Source organism: Oryx dammah, unplaced genomic scaffold, assembly GCF_014754425.2.
Source record: "Oryx dammah isolate SB20612 unplaced genomic scaffold, SCBI_Odam_1.1 HiC_scaffold_1, whole genome shotgun sequence".
In the NCBI taxonomy this organism is placed as follows: domain Eukaryota; kingdom Metazoa; phylum Chordata; class Mammalia; order Artiodactyla; family Bovidae; genus Oryx; species Oryx dammah.
The window spans coordinates 26,445,138-26,470,788 of record NW_024070185.1 but is presented as its reverse complement, the minus strand read 5'-3'; the positions used below and the strand labels follow the sequence as shown (position 1 = coordinate 26,470,788).

The 25,651-nt window shown below is 34.5% G+C and overlaps 1 protein-coding gene across 3 annotated transcripts in view; it reads left to right on the top strand.

The window, feature by feature from the left end:
- The window catches only part of CNTLN (centlein), a 360,480-nt gene that overhangs the window by 164,741 nt on the left and 170,088 nt on the right, over window positions 1–25,651 (top strand). For all 3 annotated transcript variants that reach the window (XM_040238523.1, XM_040238506.1, XM_040238514.1), the window contains exon 8: window positions 1,962–2,156. In XM_040238523.1, the coding sequence (XP_040094457.1) occupies window positions 1,962–2,156 (195 nt within the window). The remainder of the gene's footprint in view (window positions 1–1,961; window positions 2,157–25,651) is intronic.

Genomic DNA, 25,651 nt, shown 5'->3' with positions numbered 1-25,651 from the left:
GATTCTTATTAGAATTTTGCTGAGGTATAATTTGAAAACTGTATGTTTTAAAGTAATACTATGTCTTGTATTTCCCTCCAAAAAGTTGTTCTGATTAGGTAAAAACTGGTTAGTATTGAGAAAGCATAGAAATAAGAGGGAAAGGGTTTAAATAATCTTTAACTGAATAAGTGACTCTGTGTGCTGTTGGGCACTCATCCTAGCTTCAGTTCTTTCTGGTCAACTTACTTCTTGTCTTTAGATTTTGCTTTTTTCTTTTCTACCCTGAACTCAATTATGGAAGAAGCAACAAAGCACAGGTAGGTCACTGTAAGGCCCAATCTGATCCCTCCATCATTCCACAAAGCTGTCAGGTTCCTACTCTTTCTTCCCTTCTAGAATATCCGATGGTATCAGCTGTGGAAAGGACACTGGACATATTCCCTGGTATAAAGGTAATTGGAAGGGAAAGCACAAATTTATATTCTGCAATACTTTATAAATCATAAAGACAACCCTTTCTTTATAAAAATTATTTTAGACTGACTGTAATGTGAAATGGGTTAAAGTATTTATATTAATATAGAGGTATAATCTTTATAGAAAATAAAAACTATATTGAACTAATTGTATATCAGAGGAGTGATTTGGAGGGTCTTATTTTTATGACAAAGTATATATCTGAAGAAAAGCATTTTAAAAAGATTTCAAAAATCTTTTCTTTTAAACTTAAAAAAGTAAACTATTGCATACAAACAAAATATTCTGCCAACTTTTCTCTGGTTATATTTCTTCACATGAAGCAAGGCCAACTAGTCTGATTCTCCCTGTCTTCAACTGGATAAGCAAATATAAAAACCTATTGTCTTAACATAATTTTGAAATTCTGTCTTTGGGGATTTTGCTTTTGTTATAACCTCACTAACTCACTATTAGTCCTATTTTTTTATTTTAAAGCAGGTATAATTCTTGGGTCACATTCCCAATGTCATCAGCAAATATGTATATATGTACACACACACAGATTTTGAAAAAATCAGAATCAGCTACTACAAATTGAATTATATATCATTAAATCACAATCATAAGTTAGAATTTTCATCACCAAGTAAGTTCATTTGTATTGGAGGAATACCATTGTTTACCATGTATGACTCTATGCCACCAGGTATATACCTTATACTGTCTCACAGTCTTAATAAACCCTCAATATAAATTTATTTAATTCATGTTGCCTTGAATTAAAAAATTTTAAAATTATCTGTCATCACTTTGGAACACTGATTCTATTTTTATCACTCTGATCAAGGTCTTCAGTGATTTCCTGTTTTCTACAGGAACAAATCCATCTTCCTTAATCTGGCATTCAAGAGTCTTTGCCTTCCACCTACAGTCTCACTGGCTGGCTTTATGTCCTACTATCCCTTCTGCTGCTGCTCCTCTACTTTAGCAGTATATGCTAGTTTCACTAAACAGGAATTTATCAGTCAACTGTAATGAACTCTCAATAAAAGTTTATTTTTTTTCTTTCAAATGTATATTTTGAGTCCAGTTAAGCTAATATAACTTATGTTCCCTTTCTGTTTCTTCCTACCACTGTACATAATTTTTTTTTTAGCATTTATTCTAACTTTAGAATGACTTTTTTGTTTTCATTCAGTTTCTATAATATCATTACAGCTCAGTTCAATTCTGTTCTTTGTCATGAAGATTAATATAGCTAGCTTAAAATGTTTATATGCCTATATTAAAACTGGCTAGTAAAACATACTGTCTTTTTAACATCAATTGAAGTTTTATATTGGCATGTGGTTATATCATTTGGTTTCCCATTTGTTTATATATTGCTTTTCCTCTTAGATTATTAAGATAACTTGAGGGCAAGGAGTATGTCATATATAGACATATGTGTGAATATGTTCATTATATATATAGATGTATTTATTGATTATTTATAAATTTGGATATATTTTTTAAAACAGCTTTACAATGAATTACATATTTGTTTTGAAACCACAAAATCAAGTGAAGCTATGCTCCGACAAAGTGTTGTTACTCTTCAGGATCAGCTATTTCAAAAAGAGCAAGAAAATGCTAAATTAAAAGAAAAGCTTCAGCAATCACAAGAAGCATTCTATCCTTTACCTCGAGAATGTGATTCAGACCGCTCAGAACAGGTGAGAGACATTTTCTAAAAATGTTTCTCTGTATAATATCATATTAAAGTATTTACTACCATTGACTGAAACACAAAAGTTAAATAAATTTGCATATATTAGAATATATGTGGCAGATTTGCATTGTGCTTTTATCATACTCTTTAGAAATGAATATTTTATATGGTGTGGATTTGTGTAGAAATACAGGGGTTATCTTGTAGAGTTATTGGGTTGAAACATTTGGCTGATATATGATAATGAAAAGGAAATTAATAGGTCATGCCTATTTTGAGACTTTTTATTGAATGAGATAATGGAATGAAAATCTGGAAGTCTCATAAAAATACTTGCCTTAATTCCTGGTGTGTGGTGAGTGAGTGAGTACTGTGAAAGTCACTCAGTCGTGTCCAACTCTTTGCAACCGCATAGACTATACAGTCCACGGAATTCTCCAGGCCAGAATACTGTAGTGGGTAGCCTTTCCCTTCTCCAGAGGATCTTCCCAACAAGTTAATACCATTTAGTCTCAATTCTGTCAGTACCTTGATATATGATTTTGGGCAGATCAGTTGACTTTTCTACCTATTTCCTGTCCAATTAAGTGAGGTGGTACAAATGTACAGATAAATAAGCAGGTTTAGGATTCAAATAAACCTGGGATCAAATTGTAGCTCTGCCTGTGAGCTTTGTGAACTTGAACTCATTTCTTAACCCTTTTAGCCAAAGTTTCTTTGCAGATAAAATATTGATATTAATGCTTTTCATAGTTTTGTGAGGATTAATGAGATAATGCATGTTAAACGCAGAGCTTGTCATATAGAAAATATCCAGAGGTACCTCTTTGAGATAATTTTCAAGGTAACTTTCAGCTTTAAATACATATTATTAAAAAATCCTACTCCTGTTAGTTTATTTAATACACTCAGCATTTCTTTTAATTTTAGAATTTAAAGAAATGAAATTAACACAATTATATAATTGGAAGCTTTAAAGTTTATTGGTGATCCTTTAATAATAGTTTTTCAACCCAGCATATTTTGTCTTGCTAACAAGCAGTTTTAAAATTTGTATTGTATTATATTGTATTTTTTGGACATCAAGTGCACAGAATTGGATTAGTCATAAAATTTATATCATGACACAGTATTATGTTACATGTATATTTATTTTAATTGTCACTTTTTAAATTACCCTTGGTCCCACCAACTAATCCAAGGGTAGAAAATTACTGATAGCTTATATCTACTTGTAGCCTTCACCCTTTACTGCTACCCTGATTCTCTCACCAGAGGTAACTACTGAACTATTTATTATTTTGATTATTTTTTATAAAGTTTTATTCCATAAAATTTTATGAGGAGGTAGAATATGGCTGTTTTGCCATTTATAAAAATGTATTAAATTGTGCTGTTTCCTGGGTTTTCGCAATTTTTCTTATCACTGTATTAAGATTCATCTATGATGTTTAGTATAACTGTTCACTTATTTTTACTGCTATAAAATACTCTGTGATTATATCATAACTACCTAGCCATTCATTTGTAGATGAATATTTGGGTTATTTCCAGTTTTTTGCTATTATGAATAATGCTACAATTGACATTTTTGTACATGATTCTTAGCATACACATGCAGCATTTTTGTGAAATAAATATCTCAGAATAGAAATTCTAGGTTTAGGGTATGAAAATGTTACATTCACAAAATGCTTGTCACTTACTTTTCAAAGTGTTTTTCATCCATTTTACTTATACCAATAATGTATTTGGTTGATTTTCATCCTCACCACTTGATATTGTCAGACTTAGTTTGTTGACAGCTGCTGAATTAGTATAAAATAATATTATTTTTATCATCATGTATTTATCACTGATAAAGCAAATTTTGTGATTACTAGCCAAGTGAGTGCCCTCTTCTGCAAAGTGTCTATATCTGTCTTTTATCCATTCTTCTATTGGCTTTTTTCTTACTGATTTTTAAATATTCTTTAAATGTTTTTGATATTAATCTCTAGTAGGTTAAATATGTGGCAACTATCTTCTCTTAGTGTGTACTTTGTCTTTTAATTTTCTTTAACATGTCGTATGTGAACACAACTTCCTAATTTTAATTTAGAAAAAATATTATTTTATCATCAGTGCTCATTTAAGAAATCCTTTCCTACTCCAAATATGGAAATATTTATATCTCTGTTTTCTTCAAAAAGTTTTAAAGCTTTGCTTATGTCATTTATATTTATAAATAATTTGGAATTGTGTTTCATATATTGTTTAAGGTAAGGATGCATTGTATTTATTTATTTATTTATTTATACCCCAAGTAATAGTCAGTGGATCACCCACTGGATGATCCCCCTTTTTCCTGTGTAGTGTTGGGTTACCTCTATCATATATCCTATATTTTATTTAATTTCATTGAATATTTTATTTTATTTAGACTTTCTTTCTAAACTGTTTTCTCTGTATTCTTAGACAATGCTACAGCATCTTAATTAGCGTAGCTTCATAGTAAATCTTTATATTTGATAGATCTACTTTCTTACTATTCTTCAAAGTGTCTTGGCCATGTTGGCACTTAGCACTTAAATATATCTTTAAGGATAATTTATAGTTTCATGAAAACACTGTTGAGAGTTTTTGTAAACAGTTTTACTGAAGGGTAACATACAAACAGTAAAGTACAAACCTTAAGTGTATAACTCAATGACACAAATTGAACACATCCATATAATACTATTCAGATCAAGAAATAGAATATTATTAGTATTCAATAAACCTCCATAATGTTCATAATAGGTAGCAACCCCTACAACATAACCACTGTTTTTACTGCTATCATCATTGATTAATTTTGCTTATTTTTGAAACTTAATAGTATTTCACCTTTAAACACTATATGCTGTGGGTTTTTTGCAAGTATCCTTTATCACATTAGGAAGTTCCTGTCTTTCGTAGTCTGATGGAAGCTTTTCATGAACAGGTATTGATTATATAGAGTGCATCTTTTTTTTAAAAATTATTTTTTATTGAAGGATAATTGCTTTACAGAATTTTGCTGTTTTCTGTCAAACCTCAACATGAATCAGCCATAGGTATACATATATCCCCTCCCTTTTGAAACTCCCTCCCATGTTCCTCTCCATCCCACCCCTCTAGGTTGATACAGAGCCCCTTTTTGAGTTTCCTGAGCCATACAGCAAATTCCTGTTGGCTATATATTTTACATATGGTAATGTAAGTTTCCATGTTACACTTTCCATACATCTCACCCTCCCCTCCCCTCTCTCTGTGTCCATAAGTCTATTCTGTATGTCTATGTCTCCATTGTTGCCCTGTAAATAAATTCATCAGTGCCATTTTTCTAGATTCCATATATATGTGTTAGAATACAGTATTTATCTTTCTCTTTCTGACTCACTTTACTCTGTATAATAGGTTCTAGGTTCATCCACCTCGTTAGAACTGACTCAAATGCGTTCCTTTTCATATCTGAGTAATATTCCATTGTGTGTATGTACCACAGCTTCTTTATCCATTCATCTGTCGATGGACACCTAGGTTGCTTCCATGTTCTAGCGATTGTAAACAGTGCTGCAGTGAACAGTGGGATGCCTGTGTTACAGTGCATCTTTTACAGTGATGCTAAGGCTTTTCTTGTGTAATCTGTTAGGTGGTTTATTACATTTATTGGTTTTCAATTATTAATTCAGTTTTGTACTTTTGAAATAAACCCAAACTTCATTGTAATTTTTTTATTTTCATATCGCTGGATTTAATTTGCTAATATTTTTGTTAGGATTCTTGCATCTGTATTTATGAGGGATATTGGGCTTGTCCTTTCTTGAATGTTTCATGTTAGATTTTGATATTAAGTTGATGCTGGTGTCCTAATATGAATTAAAAGTGTTCTCTTTTTCACTTTACTAGAAGAGTTTGTATAAGACTATTTCTTTCTTACTAAATACTGAATGCTTTCCTTCTTACTTAAGGAACAAGTCAATTATATTCAGCATTACACTGGAGATTCTAACTAGTACAATAAGGCAAGAAACAAATAAAATCATACTAATTAGAAATAAGGAAGTAAAACTCTTTTTATTCACAGAACCTGAGCATCTGTATAGAAAGCCTACTGAGTCTATGATGAAGCTCCTAGAAATAGTAAGTAAATTTAGCGGTGTTGCAAGATATAACATCAATTTATAAAACTCAATTGTATATCTAAATATTAGAGACAAATAATTAGAAATTGAAATTTAAGAAGACCGTTTATAATAACATCAAAGCCTATGTAATAATTAAGGATGAATTTGACAAAATGTGCCCCAGACTTGTACAGTGAAAAGTACAAAACATACCAGAGTGAAGACATATATAAGTGGACAGCTATCAGTTCTCCCCCAATTGATCTATTATGTAATCACAGTAAAAATTCCAGGAGGCTATATTTTCTAGATAAGTACCAGCCAAGACTAGAATTTATAAGGAAATGCAAGGGAACTAAAAGAACAAAATCAAGTATAATAAAAAATAAAGTTGGACTTATACTACTCAATTTTGAGACATATTTAACAAGCTAAAAAATCAAGATTGTGGGTGTAGAGTTCACATGAAGACTGACAAAATAATTGATAAAACAGGATAGAGTCCAGAAAAATACCCACTAGTATGTGTCTCTTTACCTCATGAAATGTAGTGTAAGGCACTTTGTTCTTTTTAAAGAATTCTCTGTATATCCGTGCTCCTGGTATTAGCTTGTCAGTTTTACAAATAAATATTCAGTTAGAAATGTTTCTAGTTTCCCTTGTGATTTTCTTTTTGCCCCTTTAGTTATTAGGAGATATATTTTTTAATTTTGAAATAATGTGTTTTTCTCCTTGTATATCTTATTTTTATTCACTTCAAATATACTTCTATTATGGTCAGACATAGTACTCTATAGTATTATTGTATTTGGAAATTTATTGAGACTTGTTGTATGTCCCAGCATAGAGTTTTGGTGAACTTACTGTTGGTTGATACCTGAAAATAATATGTGATTTCCATATTGGCTTGAGTTTCCCTTAAATATCAGTATTAATTATGTCATTGTGGTTGGTAGTGTTCAGATTTTATGTATTTAGTGATTTTTATCCTTAGGTTTAAATCAGCTTTTCTGTCAGTTGCTGAGAGAAAATCTTACAGTATGATGGTTTTTCTCTTTAATTTTGTCAACATTTGCTTCATGTATTTTGAAGCTGTTTTACTAGGGGCATATGTATTTATAATTGTCATGTCTTTCTAATTAATCGAGCCCTTTGCTATTATAAAATGTTACTTTTAACTATAATAATACTCGACTTGAAATCAGATTTTATGATGTTAATTTAATCAGTCAATCTCTTTAATGGTTACATTTTCCATGGTAGTATACTGTTTCCCATGGACAGAGGAGCTTGGTGGGCTGCAGTCCATGGGGTTGCAAAGAGTCAGACATGACTGAGCCACTTCACTTACACTTTATACCTTTTCCCATTCTGTAAATTTCCATCCATGGGTGTCTTAATATTTAAAGTGTACATAACTGGATCCTGTTTCTATTCATTCTAGCAATGTCCTTCTCATCGCAATGTTAATGCATTTAAATTTAATATGATTATTTATATGGTTGTGTTTAGGTGTACCATCTTACCATTTGTATTCCATTCGTCCTGTTTGTTGGTTCCTCTCTTCCTAGTTCCTTCCTATTTTTCTGGGTTAATTGACTGTTTATATCTGTATTTTTAAAGTAGTTTTAAAGTGTCACTTTTCTGTATTCTGGACTCCAGTGTTTCTGACAGTGTAACTGGGAATGTGTCTCCTTGTTACCAACAGTTACATGTTCTGTGTCAGTTTTGTCTGGATTTTTTTCCCTCAATATTTAACCTTAGATATTAAGCATTTTAACTCTGATGTTCCCAAGTATGATTTTCATTGTGGTCATCCTTCTTGCAGTTTGATGAGCTTCTTGATTTCTGTAAATAATACTTTTTAAAAAATTTTTTACTGAATTGGGGAAATTTTTGACATTATTTTGTCAAACATTTTTCTGACCTCTCTCTTTTCCTTTCGAAGATTCCCATTTTACTTATGTAAGACTTTTCAACATTACCCCGAAGACTGATGAGTCTCTCTTCATTTTTTAAAATCTTCCAATCTGTGTTCTTTAGTTAATTTATATTAATTTTTATTCAAGTTAACTGACATTTCTGTTATCTCCAATTTTTCTATAGGTCTTTTCTGTGAATTATTCTATAAATATTGTACATTTCAGTTCTAGAATTTTCATTTGATTCATTACTGTATTATATATGTATCTGTGAAGTTTTCCTATTTAATCTTACAAGCACATTTTTTTTCTTTTGGTCCCTATTATAATAGTTAAAGTAGATTCTTTAAAATCATTATATTTTTAATTATATCTTTTGGGTCTTCTTGGATTTAATTACTTAGTGAGTTTCCTTTGCTTTAAATAAAGGTCATATATTAATGTTTTGTCTGTGTCTAACAATTTTGGATTATTTAATGTATATAGTAACAGATATTTTATAGAAATTCTGCTTTCTGACATGTTATAGTACTCATAAGTTCTGAAATTCTTCCCTCCAGCTGCCTCCCTTCCTCTCTTTCTCTCAGAATTTAAATAAGTTAACCACCAAGCCCTGATTTCCTTCAGATGGAAACAGTTAAATTGCTTTTAAGTTCTTTTATCTGGATTTGCTTAGAGTCTTTGCCATGTGTCGATACTTCAGGTATCAGTCATAGTTTTGACTGTCACCCTTCTAGAATTTTCCTTCTTTATAGCTACAGTGGTGGACTCAACTTTGTCCTGAACTTCTTCAAGGCAGTAAAACTGAAAATTACTATTGGAATTTTAGCCTCCCCACATCATGTCTGGTATGAGCCTGTCTTGGATAAAAATTCACAAAAATGGGAAACTTACTCAGAATATTCTATTTTTCCAGTATCAGTTCTTGTTCAGATTCTTCTTGTATTTGATCATTCTCTGTACCTTCAGGTAGTTGTTTTTATATTTTGCTCAGAGTTGAAATAGTTTTATGCAGGATTTAACCTGATAGAAATCTACTCAGCTACTGTAAATGGAACTTCCCAGTCATTCACTTTTTAGAGTGTATTTTAACTAACTTGCTTAACTTACTTCAGGGTGTATTTAATTTTTCACACAATGCAAGGGACTTAATACATTCTGACTCCTTTGTCTCCCCTATTTTGCTGTTGTTTTCTTACATTTTAATCCTACATATATTCTTATTCTGTAAGACATTGTTATTAAAAAAATCAGTATTCACTTAGAATTTTTATCCCTTTGGAAGCTCTTCATTCTTCTCTGCAATTCTGTGTTTCCCCCTAGGATCTTTTGCCTTAAGCATTTTTTTAGTTACTTTTTTTTTTTTAAGTGACGATCTGCTGACCGTGAATTCCCTCATTTTATATTTATTAGAGAATGCCTTTTGCCTTCATTTCTGACTACTATTTTCAGGTGGTTCAGTTCAGTTCAGTTCAGTTCAGTTTAGTCGCTCAGTCGTGTCCGACTCTTTGCGACCCCGTGAATCGCAGCACGCCAGGCCTCCCTGTCCCTCACCAACTCCCGGAGTTCACTCAAACTCACGTCCATCGAGTCAGTGATGCCATCCAGCCATTTCATCCTCTGTTGTCCCCTTCTCCTCCTGCCTCCAATCCTTCCCAGCATCAGAGTCTTTTCCAAGTCATGAGTCAACTCTTCTCATGAGATGGCCAAACTACTGGAGTTTCAGCTTTAGCATCATTCCTTCCAAAGAACACCCAGGGCTGATCTCCTTTAGAATGGACTTGTAGAATCTTTTTTTCTTTGTTTTAAAGTTGATACTCCTTGTCTTCTGGCTTCCATATTTTGAGTTGAAAAGGCAGCTGTCTGTCCTTTGAAAGTAATGGATCCATTCTCTCAGTGTTGTTGTTGTTTAGTTGCTAAGTTGTGTTTGACTCTTTTGTTAGGCCATGGACAATAGTCCACCAGACTCCTCTCAGTCCATGGGATTTCCCAGGCAAGAATGCTGAAGTGGGTTGCCATTTCCTACTCCAATTCTCTGATTAACTTTTCATGTTTTCTCTATTTTTGGTTTTCAGTGGTTTTAATATGTGTGCTGGTGTTTCTGATTTTTTTGTGCTTTCAAGTTTATTTAAAGTTTTTTCTTCCTGTATAGAGTTTTTTGAATTCTTAGAAAATTCTTGCTAAATATCTCTTCAAATATGACTTCTACATATTCTTTCTTTCCAGTTCTTGTGAGATTTCAGTTTCTTTTTTTTTTTGTCATTTTTTAAAATATAAGTTTATTTATTTTAATTGGAGGTTAATTACTTTACACTATTGTATTGGTTTTGCCATACATCAACATGAGTCCGCCACAGGTATACACATGTTCCCCATCCTGAATCCCCCACCCTCCTCCCTCCCCGTACCATATCTCTGGGTCGTCTCAGTGCACCAGCCCCAAGCATCCAGTATCATGCATTGAACCTGGACTGATGATTCGTTTCATATATGATATTATACATGTTTCAATGCCATTCTCCCAAATCATCTCACCCTCGCCCTCTCCCACAGAGTCCAAAAGACTGTTCTATACATCTGTGTCTCTTAGACCATTCCACCATGTGCTCTGTATCTTTGATGACTCTTTAGTATCTTCAAAGGTTTTTTTTTTTTTCCCTCTTTACATCGACCTTTAACTTTCTTCAGTTCATTCATTCTCTCCTCTGTTATGGGTAGTCTGATGTTGTATCCATCTATTAAATTCTTGAATAGAATGTATATTCTATTTTTGTTGGATGAAGTGTCCTAATTGTCTGTGAGATCTATTTGACTTGCAGTGTTTTTCAAGTCTTGCATTTTCTTGCTTATCTTCTGTCTAGTTGTTCTGCCCTTTTATTATTTGTCTATTTCTTTCTTCAGTTCTGTTCATTTTTGCTTGACACATTTTGGGGCTTTGCTTTTAAGTACATATATATTTATAACTGGAATATCTTATATTTAGAATATACTGGAATATTTTATATCTTCTTATATTAGAATATCTTCTTATATTTATCATTTTAAAATGTCATCTTTATCTATAGTGACAATTTTTGTCTAAAGTCTATTTTGTCTGATATAATTTATTTTAATTTCCTCTCCACGTTGTGATGTAAATAACATAGAACAGTGTATTAGTTCAAAGTGTACAACATACTGATTTCATGTCAAAATGTTAGCCACAGTAAGTTTAGTTAACGTCTGTGACTTCACTCAGTTACAGTTTATTTCTTTTGATGAAAACAGTTCACCTGATACTATGACAGCGTTGTTAACTGGCTGTACCCCAATACAAAATGTTTTCGGTGTTAAAAAAAAAAAGTCTCTCTTAAGCAAGTTACAGAAATAGGATGTTGTTAACTATAGTCACCATGCTGTATGTTGTATCCTTATTACATATTTATCTTGGAATTGGAAGTTTGTACTTTTTAGTCACCTCACACTTTATCCCCAGCCCCTGCCACCAGTCTCTGGCAACTGCCTATCAGTTCTCTATTTCTGTAAGGTTTTCTTAGGTTCTGTTTCTTCATAATTCAGTCAGGGAGAGTTGTATATTTCTGGGAATTTATCTGTTCCTTCTGAGTTATCCTTTTTTCTTTGGTGTATAAATTGTTCAGAGTAGTCTCTCATGATCCTTTGTATTTCTGTGGTGTCAGTTGTAACATCTTGTCTTTCACTATTGAGTGCTCTTTGTTCTTCTTAAGTCTAGCCAAGCTTTATGAATTGGTTTATGCTTTTTAGGAAACAGCTGTTTGTTTCATTGATCTTCTTAGTTGTCCTTTTAATCTCTATTTCATTTGTTTCTGTTTTGATCTATCTTTCTTCATTCTACTAACTTTGGGCTTAGGTGGTTCTTTTTTTCTGTTCTTTGAGATATAAAGTTAGAATGTTCTTCAGAGCTGTTTTCTTTTTCTTAACATAGGTGTTTATCATTACGAGCTTCCTTAAGATTGCTTTTGCTGCATCCCACACATTTCTGTATACTGTATTTCCTTTTGTGTTTGTCTCAAGATACTTAAAATTTTTTATTTTGATTTATTTTTAATCATTGGCTGCTCAGTATCGTGTTGTTTAATCTCCACGTATTTTTGAATTTTCCAGTTTTTTGTTTATAATTTTTTGTTTTATACCATTACAGTTGAAATGGATGCTTGATATGACTTCAGTCTTTAAAATTCATTAAGACTTGTTTTACGGCCTAACATAGCATCTATCCTGGAGAACATTACACATGCCCTTAAGAAGAATATGTATTCTTATGCTTTTGGCTGGAACCTTCTGTACATATGTGTAAGGTTCCTCTGGTCTAATGTATCATTTAAGTTCAATGTTTCCCTTTGACTTTTTGTCTGGATGATGTATTCATTGTTGAAAGTAGGATATTGAGTCTCATACTATTGTTCTATTGGTGTCTATTTCTCCCTTCAAATCTATCATTATTTCCCTTCCGTATTAAGGTCCTCCTATGTTGGCTGTATAAATACTAATCAGTGTTATATCTTTGTGTTGGATTGACCCCTTTATTATTATTATTTTTTTATTTTTACTTTATTTTACTTTACAATACTGTATTGGTTTTGCCATACATTGACATGAATCCGCCACGGGTGTACATGCGTTCCCAATCCTGAACCCCCCTCCCACCTCCCACCCCATATCATCTCTCTGGATCATCCCCATGCACCAGCCCCAAGCATCCTGTATCCTGTATCAAACATAGACTGGCGATTCGTTTCTTACATGATAGTATACATGTTTCAGTGCCATTCTCCCCTTTATTATTTTATGATGACTTTCCTTTTCTCTTTTTCCAGGCTTTGGCTTCAAGTCTATTTTGTCTAATATAAAGTATAGCTCCTCCTATACATTTTTGTTTCCATTTGCATGGAATTATCTTTTCCCATCCCTTCACATTCAGTCCACATGTATCTTTAAGTCTGAAGTGAATTTGGATGTCTGTTTCCTTCTCCAAGTTAGGGAAGTTTTCAGTCATTATGTCTTAAAATAATCTTTCTTTCCTTTTCTCCCTCTTTTCTCTTTCTGGGATTCCTATAGTGTGAGTATTGTTTCACTTAGTGGTGTCTCATAAGTTCCTTAAGCTATGTTCACTCTTTCTCATTCCTTTTTTTCCTTTTGCTCCTCTGATTTCCTGTCTGAGTTTGCTGATCATTTCTTTTACTTCTTGTAGTTGTCCTCCTACTGTATTTTTCAGTTCAGTTATATTCTTTAGCTCTGATTTGTTTGGTAAGTTCTTGTATTTTTTATTTCTTTGTTGAAATTTTTCCTTTGCTTTTGCATTGTTTTCTTTGTTGAACATCTTTACAGCCATTATTTTGACATCTTTATCAGGTAAATAACTTATCTCCATTTCACTAAAGTCTGTTTCTGGGGTTTTATATTGTCCTTTTGTTTGGAACATATACCTCATTTTTTTGCTTTTTTGTTTTCTTGTTCTTTTCATTTTCCTTGTCTCTTTATGTTAGTTTCCATGCATTTGATAAAATAGCCACCTCTTCTAGACAGAGGTGAAATTATGTAGAAGATGAAACTTATCCTTCCACTTGACCTTAGCTCTTGATTATCTCTCAAACTTTTATGATTGTCTAAACATACTTCTTCATTCTTAGTAGCTCCCAGTAGTTGAGAGTGTGCCAAGATCTGTCAATGTCCCATAGGGGAGAATGTCAGTCAGCACCCAGATGCACACTGATTGAAAGTCAGACTCTCAACCAGCAGCTTTTACATTATGCAAAGAAACCTCTTTCAGGGAAGGACTGATAGAATGACATTTTTTTCTGCTCACTTTGTATTGAGCCCTCAAAGGACAGCCAGTTGAGAACTGTTTTTTGTTCTTACCACACACAAACAGACACATATGCAAACACATGTGAAATACAAGGACATTTTTCAAGGTGATAGATATGTTTGTTAACTTGATTATGGTGATGGTATTGGGGTGAATGCCTATATCCAAACTTACTGAGAAACATATATATACATGTATATCTCGAACATGTGTAGTTTTTTTGTAAATCAGTTATACTTCAATAAATCTCAAAATAAGAGATAAAAAAAGAAAAAACTGTTTCTTGTTTGCTGCAGTCCTGTTGAACCTGTGGATACAAACCTCGCTGGCCACTAGTTAAGCGATAGAGAGGTGCATTCCATGGGCAGCAGCTGCAAAGCTAGGGCACCATATGGGTCCCTAAATCTTCTTTCAAGGAGAGATACTGATGACCTGGAATAGGGCAGTGGGAGTGCAAAGATGGCACTAAATGGCCTAGGTTGGCTACTTGTACTCATGTAGCTGGAAAAGCCCAAGATGGTGGTTGTTGTGCTCAAGGTTCTGATTTGGGCAAAGTGTGATTTATGCAACTGGTGTCTTATACTTGTGTAGCTGCAGATACCTTGGATAGCTTCAGTGTGGTTCCTGGCTTCAGCATGAGTTTGGGGCGGTGGTGCAGATGGGGTGGCTGCTATCATCAGCTAACTCAGAAACCTGTGGGACAAAGACTAATGAGATCTGAAAGGATCCATGATGAATCATGGCCATTGGCTTCATCAGTGGTGAACTCTGCTAAGGTTGTCTGCAGAGCAGATCTCTGTGAACCACCCATCACTCTGCTGCCTGTTTGTTAAAAGTAGCCTCTGTGTTTCTTCCTTGTTACTAGATGGCTCAATATGTCTCAGCTTTGCTGGTCTGGGTAGGTTGAAACTGAAGTTGGACTTTGGTGTAATGACCCGAGAGGCTATTGAAGCTGGTTGTTCACGTGTCTCTTCTTTTCCTGGTGAGAGGAAATTTTTTTTAGCTTGGAAGTTCCTTCTTGGTGCTGAATAATGCCAACATAGGATATGGAATGATGTGGACAAGATGAACTTTTCTTTCTTTTCTTGTGCAGTTATTCTGGTTTTTTTGTTCCACTGTGTTGCTAAAACTTACTAAATGTACGCTAGTGACATTCCAGAACTGTTTTTGCCCGTGGAGAGCTGTTCCCTAGTTGATCTTCATGGGGAGACAGAGAAGCTAGGTTCTCCTATGTCACCTTTTTTTTACCCCACCAGAACTGTTACTTCTTTTTAATACATGTGTTTTTGTGTAACGGGTTACTCCTACTATTAACAAGATTAGTTTGCTGGAGTATTAATATCAAGGGACATGACAGTATTCCAGCCTTGAAGTTTTTATATATGTTTATGTTTGTATACAGAGCTTATGCTTTATATTATATATAGCTCAGCCATATTTCTCCTAAAGTTTAAACATGTTTTTCCTTTTCCTTTGGCATAGTTTTGAATGGATTCATTCTAAGCAATGGTTAGAGTATGGACCCTATCTTTAAAATTATGATTGTTAACAGAGAAAAATGACAAATAATAACTATTCATAACAGTGGTTTTTCAAACAGATTTATTTAGTCCTTTTTTGTAATAAATATTAATATTTTACCTATAAATTTAAATAAGTTGCATTTTAGAATTATAATGTGATGTATTTTATGTGTATATGGAGTATATATGTTCCTATAGTCTCTCATATTGGTTGATATTTCTCAGAATTTGACCTAGACTTTCCTAAATCTGCTTTGATTTAATTAAAAAGTACAGTTTGTTGTTTTCTTATCATTAGATTCAGTAGTGGGATAGTTAAACCAATATTGTTAATTATACTTGTGCATATATATATATATATAACATTTATATATTTTTCATAAATATTTGGTATTAGAATAGCATATAGTATATGGATACAGCTGTCAAATAAATGTTTTCAGGATTGGTCAGGATAGTATTTGTATTCAACTTTGAGGAAATTCAGGTTGAGACATAGAAAGGAAAAGTTCAAAATAATTTTTCTCTCCCTTATATAATTGGAGTTTGAAAGAGAGGTGGATGGATATTAGTTATTGTTCAACATGTTTCTCTGAATGAGAATTTTTATGTAGTTAATGAAATGACCTTAAAATATATACATTTTATAGAACTGTAGAATGGTGACTCTTCCATTATTTGAAAGACTGGTGTAGATGTTTAAAAATCAGATTTTTGAAATGGAAGTTGATTTTTCATTAAGGACATTTTCTTTAAAATTTTATTGTAAATGCAATAATCATACTATTAGCCAGAACTCTCTATTAATTGATATATCTAAACTTACTTTACAAATATTTACTGATATCCTACCATGTGTTGGGCACTGATAGTTCTTGGTAATAAGAAAACTTCAGGGGACAAAATAAGATATTTGCACTTATGGAGCATACATTCAGGTCTGAGAGTCACCACCATCAAACAAATAAACATGTTACATGGTAATAAGTATTCTGAAGAAAAATAATGCAATGTGAAACACATTGTGATTGAGAGTGATGTTGCTTTTTTATATATGATTGTAAGAGAAAGCTTGGAAGAAAAGTTGTGACCTACCTAGATAGCATATTGAAAAGCAGAGACATTACTTTGCCTGTCTGTCTAGTCAAGGCTATGGTTTTTCCAGTAGTCATGTATGGATGTGAGAGTTGGACTATAAAGAAAGCTGAGTGCCAAAGAATAGATGCTTTTGAACTGTGGTGTTGTAGAACACTCTTGAGAGTCCCTTGGACTGCAAGGAGATCCAACCAGTCCATCCTAAAGGAGATCAGTCCTGGGTGTTCATTGGAAAGACTGATGTTGAAGCTGAAGCTCCAATACTTTGGCCACCTGATACGAAGAGCTGACTCATTTGAAAAGACCCTGATGCTGGGAGGGATTAGGGGCAGGAGGAGAAGGGGACGACAGAGGACGAGATGGCTGGGTGGCATCACGGACTCGGTGGATGTGAGTTTGAGTGAACTCCAGGAGTTGGTGATGGACAGGGAGGCCTGGCATGCTACAGTCCATGGGGTTGCAAAGAGTCAGACACAACTGAGCAACTGAACTGAACTAAAGAGAAAGCTATGCTTGTCAAGTGACTCCTGAGAAGATAACTAGAAGGAGTGAATTATTTAGATATATGAAGGAAGAGCATTCTAAGTGGAGGGATCAATAGATGCCAAGCTCATGAAGCAGGAGTTTGCCTAGCAGGGAGGCCATCCCTTGTGGCTAGATCCAAGAGAGCTACAGTGAAGTAGATGATAGAAGTGACCTCAGAGGGGTAGATATGGGATCAGATATTCTATGGTCTTGTTCAGCCTGCATAAGCACATGGGTTTTACTCTGAGTGAGGTGCTGTGTTTTAAATAGAAGAGCAGCATGGAACCTATTGGAGTGTTTTAATCAGGTGGGTAATAAGTCTTAAGTTTATGTTTTAAAGGGATCACCCTGACTGCAATCCAGAAAAGAGACTATTGGAAAGCAAAACTTGGAGCAGGGAGATAAGTTTAAGGGCAGTTGTAATAGTCCAGGTGAAACTTAGTGAGTACTTAGAATAGGTTGTGAGATGTAGTTTGATTTTGGAAATAATTCAGAGGTAGAACCTATAAGAATTGAAAATGGCTTAGATACGCTGGAGTGCTGTGATACATGGGGTTGCAAAGAGTCGGACACGACTGAGCAACTGAACTGCACTGAACTAGATATGAACTATGAGAAGGAGGAAAGAATTAAAAATAAATTCAAGATTTTCAGGTCTAATCATCTGAGCTAATACTTTTGCCAGTTTCTGAAGCAAAAAGGAACACTAGCATTTTTCCCAGCAGGAAGGAAGAGGACACTGAAGGTATATATAGAGAAGTGATAGCCTTGAAGTAGAGATATAGGAATGGAGAGAAATAGATGACTCAGAATGTCTCTCAATTAGTAACATATCATGTCAGTACTATAACTCTTCTTCAGGATTTAGTCCATCTAGACTCATCTCTTTATCCATCCATCCATCCTCCCATCTATTCATTCATTTAGTATTCAATTATATAGTTAAAAATTATTAAACTCCTACTGGATTCTCAGTACTAGATTTAGTATGAAGGGATACAAAGATGAATAAGGCAGTCTGCGTTTATGAATATCATTAATGAGTTTGCAGACAGGAAAATAATTATTATAAAGTGTGTTATTATGGAAACATGAATAAAGCATAAGCTTTTTAGAAACAAGTTTTGTAAGGGAGCATGTGTATGGAGAGGAGGAGGAATGCCAGACTTCTCAGAGAAAGTGGAATATGTCAGTTTGAAATTTAAGAGGTTATAGCTTCTTGTTGGAAGTGAATTAGCATAGTGTCTGCCAGAGGGGACAAAGTTTGTGGTGTATGTTGGATATTGAGAATAGTCTAGGTAAGTGGTAGAATCACTTGGAGTTGGAGGGGTCGGGGTGTTGTTGTAAAATAGTTTCTGATGTAATAGGTTTGGACTGGGGTCTTTTACATTCTAAGATATTCCTGTTGTAGGTAGTCCAGGGATAACCCTTTGATCAAGAAAAGACTAAATGGGCAAGTGGATTATACAGTTGAGAAAAAAATGTTAGTATTTAAATTTTTCCATTTTTTGTATCCTTAATTTTTTTCAAATGCTTTTAGTGGTACTTTTCAGTTTATGAGTTTAGGGGACTTCCCAGGTGATTCAGTGTAAAGACTCCTCCTGCCTATGCAGGAAATGCAGGAGAGAGTGGGTTCAGTTCCTGGAGGAGGACCTGCTGGAGGAGGAAATGGTAACCCACTCCAGTATCCTTGCCTGGAAAATCCCATGGACAGAGGTGCCTGGTGGACTGTCGCCCTTGAGATCACGAAGAGTTGACTGAGCGACTAAGCATCTAGGTCCCTTATCTATGTTACTTTGAAGAGTTTATTTAACTTTTCTAAGTCTCAGTTTTATCATTTGAAGAATGTCATTTTAATAGTACCTTCCTCGTAGCAATTTTATGAAGATTATAGGAGGCGATGATGCATGATGGACATTTAAAGCAGTTCAATGTTACATCTTTTAAAAACACTTTTTATGTTAGCAAATTTGAGGGTATTTTTTCTGTATTGGTGATGATTTATCTTCTCTTTTTCCTGAACTCACTTATAATCTGAATTATTGGTGAGCCAACTCTCAGTCTTTGCCAGAGAAAAGGACGAAGCTAATTGGTTCATATGGGATTGAAACCTGTGACCTTTGATTTCTTAGCACCCTGCTCTTAAAACTAGCTGAATATGGAATGACTGCCTATTCTCACCTCAGAGTGATTGTTTATCTTTTCCATGCAGAAGTACTGTTTCTTGCCTTGGAGGAATATATTGCAGTAGAGGACAAAGAAGAAACCTAAGCCTTAAAATTACTCTTATTTATCTGTGAATGAGATACATACCATGTGGCTAACAGCATAGGATTGTGAATTTTAACCAGAGGCTTATTAATTTTTATTTCTTTTCACAGATACTCTGTTCCTTCTTTTCTAGGTGATAGAGAATTGTCTTTTTGTATGTTGTTTTACCTTATGTTCTCACTTTCTTTTCAAAAAACTTATTACTAAATATCTACCAAAGAATAAAGGTAATATCTGTGTACCCACCAGTAACTATCACCAACAGCCTTGATGGTACCTATATGCTACTCTCTGATCCCATCTAACTTCTTTTCTTGGACTTGTGTGATTAATCCCTGCCTATTGAAACTATGTTTTGTTAAATAATATAAATGTTTATAAATCATATATTATTTCTGCAGTTTTTATTTAAATTTTTAGCCATATCATAGTCTAGGTGTATCATGCTTTTCAACTAGATTTTTTCTTTGAATTTTATTTTTGTAACATAACTCACTGTTCTTGAGTGTAGCAATAATTTTTTTTTCTTTTTTGTGGGACAGTCTGTTGTATGAATAAACCACAGTTTATTTATCCACACTTTTTGTCAATGAACATTAAAAATTTTTTTAACTATAGGAATGTTTACACACTGGTGCTATGAACTTTGTAGTATATGTCTCCTGACACACATATGCACAACTTTCTCTAGGATGTGCTGCTAAGGGTGAGTCACCAATCATGAAATGTAAATATTCAAGCTTACAAGAAAATGCCAAATTATTTGCCAGAATGGCTGTCTTAAGTTACAGATTTCTTGCTTAGATTCTTAAAAAAAGTAACATATCTCATTTGATTTCATTTTGTATTTCTTTGATTTCTAATGAGCTCGAGCTTCCTACATTGACATTATGTGAAATACTTGTTTGTGTTCTTTGCCATTTGTTCTACTAGAATATTTATCTCTTTTTAAAAATTCTTTATTTTGGATACTAATCTTTTGTTAGTTGTTACATGCTTCTGTATTACATAAAACCAAATCTCTGAGTCTTAACATTTTTTGTTTCGTATTTATATTTAAGAGTTCAGTGCGAGTATTACTTGGATTTTCTGTTTCCAAGCACTGATTTAGTCTCCTTTTGTCTTTTTGATCCACTAGCTTTTAACTTGTCTCCCAAAGTTGTCTGGAAATTAGCTCTACTCCAGCCAGCAAGAAGGGGGAAAGGTTCAAGAGAACCACATTTAGGAAGTTTTTATGTGTAAGACTTAGAAGTGGTACATGTCATTTCTGTTGGAATGTCTTATATGGCCACATGTTATCTAACAGCAAAAAAGACTTGGAAATATATGCCCTGAAATATTGGGAGATATGTGTCCATTTCCAAAAAGAGGAAATAAGCTTGGAGATCAACCAACAATCTCAGCTATCAGTTATAATTGTTGCAAATATCTTGTTTATAACTTTTCACTTCTGTGGTATCTTTTGAATAATGAAGTTATTCATTTTAATATCATTGAATTTCTCAATAGTTTCAACTTTGGTGCTTATTGTATCTTTTTAAATAAATCCTACATTATCTTCAACTCATGACATTTTATATTTTTCTATATTTTCATCTAAAAGTCTTATAGCTTTGACTTTTACATATGAGTCTTAATCTGATATTGATTTTTTGCTTGTAAAGAAGATAATGCAATATAATTTTTTAAAAATCTGGATATCTGTTTTAGTAATATGCATTGTGCTGATAGTCACTCCATTTCTCAGTGATACACAGTACAGTCTCTGACATTTATCATTGCATGTATATATGGGTTCATATTTAAGTGGATCAGCAGTTAGAACCATACATGGAAAAACTGACTGGTTCAAAATTGAGAAAGGAGTATGACAAGGCTGTATATTGGTATTCTGCTTATTTAACTTATATGCAGAGTATATTATGTGAAATGCCAGGCTGGGTGTATCACAAGCTGGAATCAAGATTGCTGGGAGAAAGATCAACAACCTCAGATATGCAGATGATACCACTCTAATGGTAGAAAATGAAGAGGAACTAAAGAGCCTCTTGATGGGGGCGAAAGAGAAGAGTGAAAAAGCTGGCTTGAAACTCTACATTAAAAAAACTAAAATCATAGCATCCAGTCCTATCGCTTCCTGGGAAATAGAAGGGGAAGAGTGGAAGCAATGACAGAATTATTTTCTTGGGCTCCAGAATCTCTGTGGAAGGTGATTGCAGCCATGAAGTTAAATGTTTCTTGCTCCTTGGAAGGAAAGCTATGACAAACCTAGACAGTGTATTAAAAAGCAGAGACATCACTTTGTTGGCAAAGGGCCATATGGTCAGAGCTGTGGATTTTTCTAGTAGTCATGTATGGATGTGAGAGTTGGACTATAAAGAAAGTTGAGCACCGAAGAATTGATGCTGTCAAATTGTGGTGCTAGAAGACTTAAGAGTCCCTTGAATAGCAAGGAGATCATGCGAATCAGTCCTAAAGGAAATCAGTCCTGAATATTCTTTGGAAGGACTGATGCTGAGGCTGAAGCTCCAATACTTTGGCAACCTGATGCAAAGAGCCAGCTCATTGGAAAAGACCCTGATGCTGGGAAAGATTGAAGGCAGAAGGAGAAGGGGTGTGACAGAAGGTTACATGTTTAAATAGTATAACTCCAGGAGATAGTGAAGGACAGGGGAGCTGGATGTGCTGCAGTCCTCGGAGTTGTAGAGAGTTGTATACGGCTTAGCAACTGAACAACAAATTTGCATTGGGTGATTTTTTTTTTAATCTCTGAAAGAACATTGTATTTATTATTGTAGCTTTATTTACGATGCTGGGTCTTTATTGCTCTAGCCCTGGTGAGCAGGGGCTACTCCTTGTTGTCGTGTGATGCCTTTTCATTGTGATGGCATATCATATTGTGCAGCACAGGCTCTAGGCATGTAGGCTTCAGGAGTTGTGGCATGTAGGCTCCAGTAGTTGTGGCATGTAGGCTCAGTAGCTGTGACTCATGGGCTCCAGAGCGCAGGCTCCATAGTTGTGAAGCAGGAGCTGAGTTGATCTACAACATGTGGGATCTTCCCAGACCAGGGATCACACTTGTGTCCCCTGCATTGGCAAGTGGGTTCTTAACCACTGGACGACCTAGGAAGTCCCATTAAGGTCTTACATCTCTTTATTCAGTTCAGTTCAGTTCAGTTCAGTCGCTCAGTCGTGTCCGACTCTTTGCGACCCCATGAATCACAGCACGCCAGGCCTCCCTGTCCATCACCAACTCCCGGAGTTCACTCAGACTCACGTCCATCGAGTTAGTGATGCCATCCAGCCATCTCATCCTCTGTCATCCCCTTTTCCTCCTGCGCCCAATCCCTCCCAGCATCAGGGTCTTTTCCAATGTCTCAACTCTTCGCTTAAGGTGGCCAAAGTATTGGAGTTTCAGCTTTAGCATCATTCCTTCCAAAGAACACCCAAGACTGATCTCCTTCAGGATGGACTGGTTGGATCTCCTTGTAGTCCAAGGGACTCTGAAGAGTCTTCTCCAACACAGTCAAAAGCAGCAATTCTTCGGTGCTCAGCTTTCTTCACAGTCCAACTCTCACATCCATACATGACCACTGGAAAAACCATAGCCTTGACTAGACGGACCTTTGTTGGCAAAGTAATGTCTCTGCTTTTTAATATCCTATCCAGGTTGGTCATAACTTTTCTTCCAAGGAGTAAGCATCTTTTAATTTCATGGCTGCAGTCACCATCTACAGTGATTTTGGAACCCCCAAAATAAAGTCTGACACTGTTTCCACTGTTTCCCCATCTATTTCCCATGAAGTGATGAGACCGGATGCTATGGTCTTAGTTTTCTGAATGTTGAGCTTTATCCAACATTTTCACTCTCCTTTCACTTTCATCAAGAGGCTTTTTAGTTCCTCTTCACTTTCTGCCATAAGGGTGGTGTCATCTGCATATCTGAGGTGATTGATGTTTCTCCCAGCAATCTTGATTCCAGCTTGTGTTTCTTCCAGTCCATCATTTCTCATGATGTACTCTGCATATAAGTTAAATAGCAGGGTGACAATATACAGCCTTGACATCTTCTTTTCCTATTTGAAACCAGTCTGTTGTTCCATGTCCAATTCTAACTGTTGCTTCCTGACCTGCATACAGATTTCTGAAGAGGCAGGTCAGGTGGTCTGGTATTCCCATCTCTTTCAGAATGTTTTACAGTTTATTGTGATCCACACAGTCAAAGCCTTTGGCATAGTTGATAAAGCAGAAATAGATGTTAGATATGTAATATTTAAGGTATTTTATTAAATTCTAAGTAGCTTACATTTTTGTTGCTGTTTTAGCTACTTGCATTTTTATTAGGTTTTCTGTTTCTGTATATAGCAATGCAGTTGATTTTCTTAAACTTATTTCTAGCTACCCTGATAATCTCTTAATAATTCTAAAATTTTTCTAGATCTTTTGAGCTTTCTGTGGAGATAGTCTGTAATGATGGCACTTTGTTTTTTCCTTGAAATTCCTAATTTGTTATATTGATATTTATTTATATATTTTATATATTTATTTATACATTTTATATATATTTTGTATATTTATTTATACATTTTACCATATAAAAGTTCAATATAAGTAAAGTGGTTTGAGTGGGTGTCCTATCTTGTTTCTAATTTTAAAGGGAATATTTTGCCATGGGCTATGAAATTAGCTGTAAGTTTCTTATGGATACCGTTTTATCAGATTAAAGAATCTGATAAACTAATATTATAAATGGTGATAAATTTTATCAAAAATGTTATCTTTTGATACCTGCGACATTTCTAATCTTTTATATATTGCTTTATTTGTCTTATTAATACTTGTTTTTTAAATCTCTATTTATGGCTGAAATTGATCTATTATATAATTTTTGTACTATCTTTATCTGGTTTTGGTAATAAGATAACCTTCATCAATGAGTTATTGAGTTAAAAAAAAAGAATTGGAAAATTGGGCTATTACTGTGACAAAATTATAGAGAATATAGTACAGAAATTCGGCCTGATGGAGAATATGAAAGAGGTGAGTGGACGTAGAAGAGAGAGTGAGAGTCTAATTGTAAAAGATGAGATAGAAAATAGAGGGGTCACAGTAAACTCTTCAGCTATATTTGGTTTGTTTTGTTTTTTTCCCAAATCTACCTGGTCATTTTGACTTTAACTGTACAACCTTCTTACTGCTTCACTTTCTTGGTTTTTAATTTTTTCTTTTTTGAAATAGTTCATCACTAGCATGAGAATGGACTTCCCTGGTGGCTCAGTCAGTAAAGTATCCACCTGCAGTATGCAAGACCTGGGTTTGATCCCTGGGTCAGGAAGATCCCCTGGAGGAGGGCATGGCAACCCACACCAGTATTCTTGCCTGAGCAATCTCATGGACAGAGGAGCTTGGTGGGCTACAGACCATGCGGTCACAAAGAGTCAGACACGATTGAGCAATTGAGCACAACACAAACATTTGAAAACATTTTCATGATTGCCTAATAGTTTAATGTAGGAATGAATGTGCCATTTTTTAACCTAAATATTTCCCTCCTCTGGGCCGTTTAACTTATTTCAATATATTTTTTTCTATTTCCACTGATTTTATACTATGACGACCATTTTCATTCATCTATCTATATTCTCATCACTTGTTTCTGTAGGATAAATTCTTTTTTGTTGTTGTTGTTGCTTCATACTTTATTATTATTATTATTTTTACAATATTGTATGGGTTTTGCCATACATTGACATGAATCTGCCATGGGTGTACATGTGTTCCCCATCTTGAACTCCCTCTCCCACCTCCCTCCCCGTCCCATCCCTCTGGGTCATCCCAGTGCACCAATCCCGAGCACTCTGTATCATGCGTTGAACCTGGACTGGCGGTTCGTTTCACATATGATAATATACATGTTTCAATGCCATTCTCCCACATCATCCCATCCTCGCCCTCTCCCACAAAGTCCAAGAGACTGTTCTATACATCTGTGTCTCTTTTGCTGTCTCACATACAGGGTTATCGTTACCATCTTTCTAAATTCCATATATATGCGTTATTATAACTGTATTGGAAAATCCGTATGTCAAAGATAATGAACCTCAGGATTTTGAATATATACCATGCATGCTAAGTTACATTGAAGAAAGATTATGCCAAATTTTCTTTTCAGTGTATGAGAGTGCCCACTGCTAGTAACCTTGCAA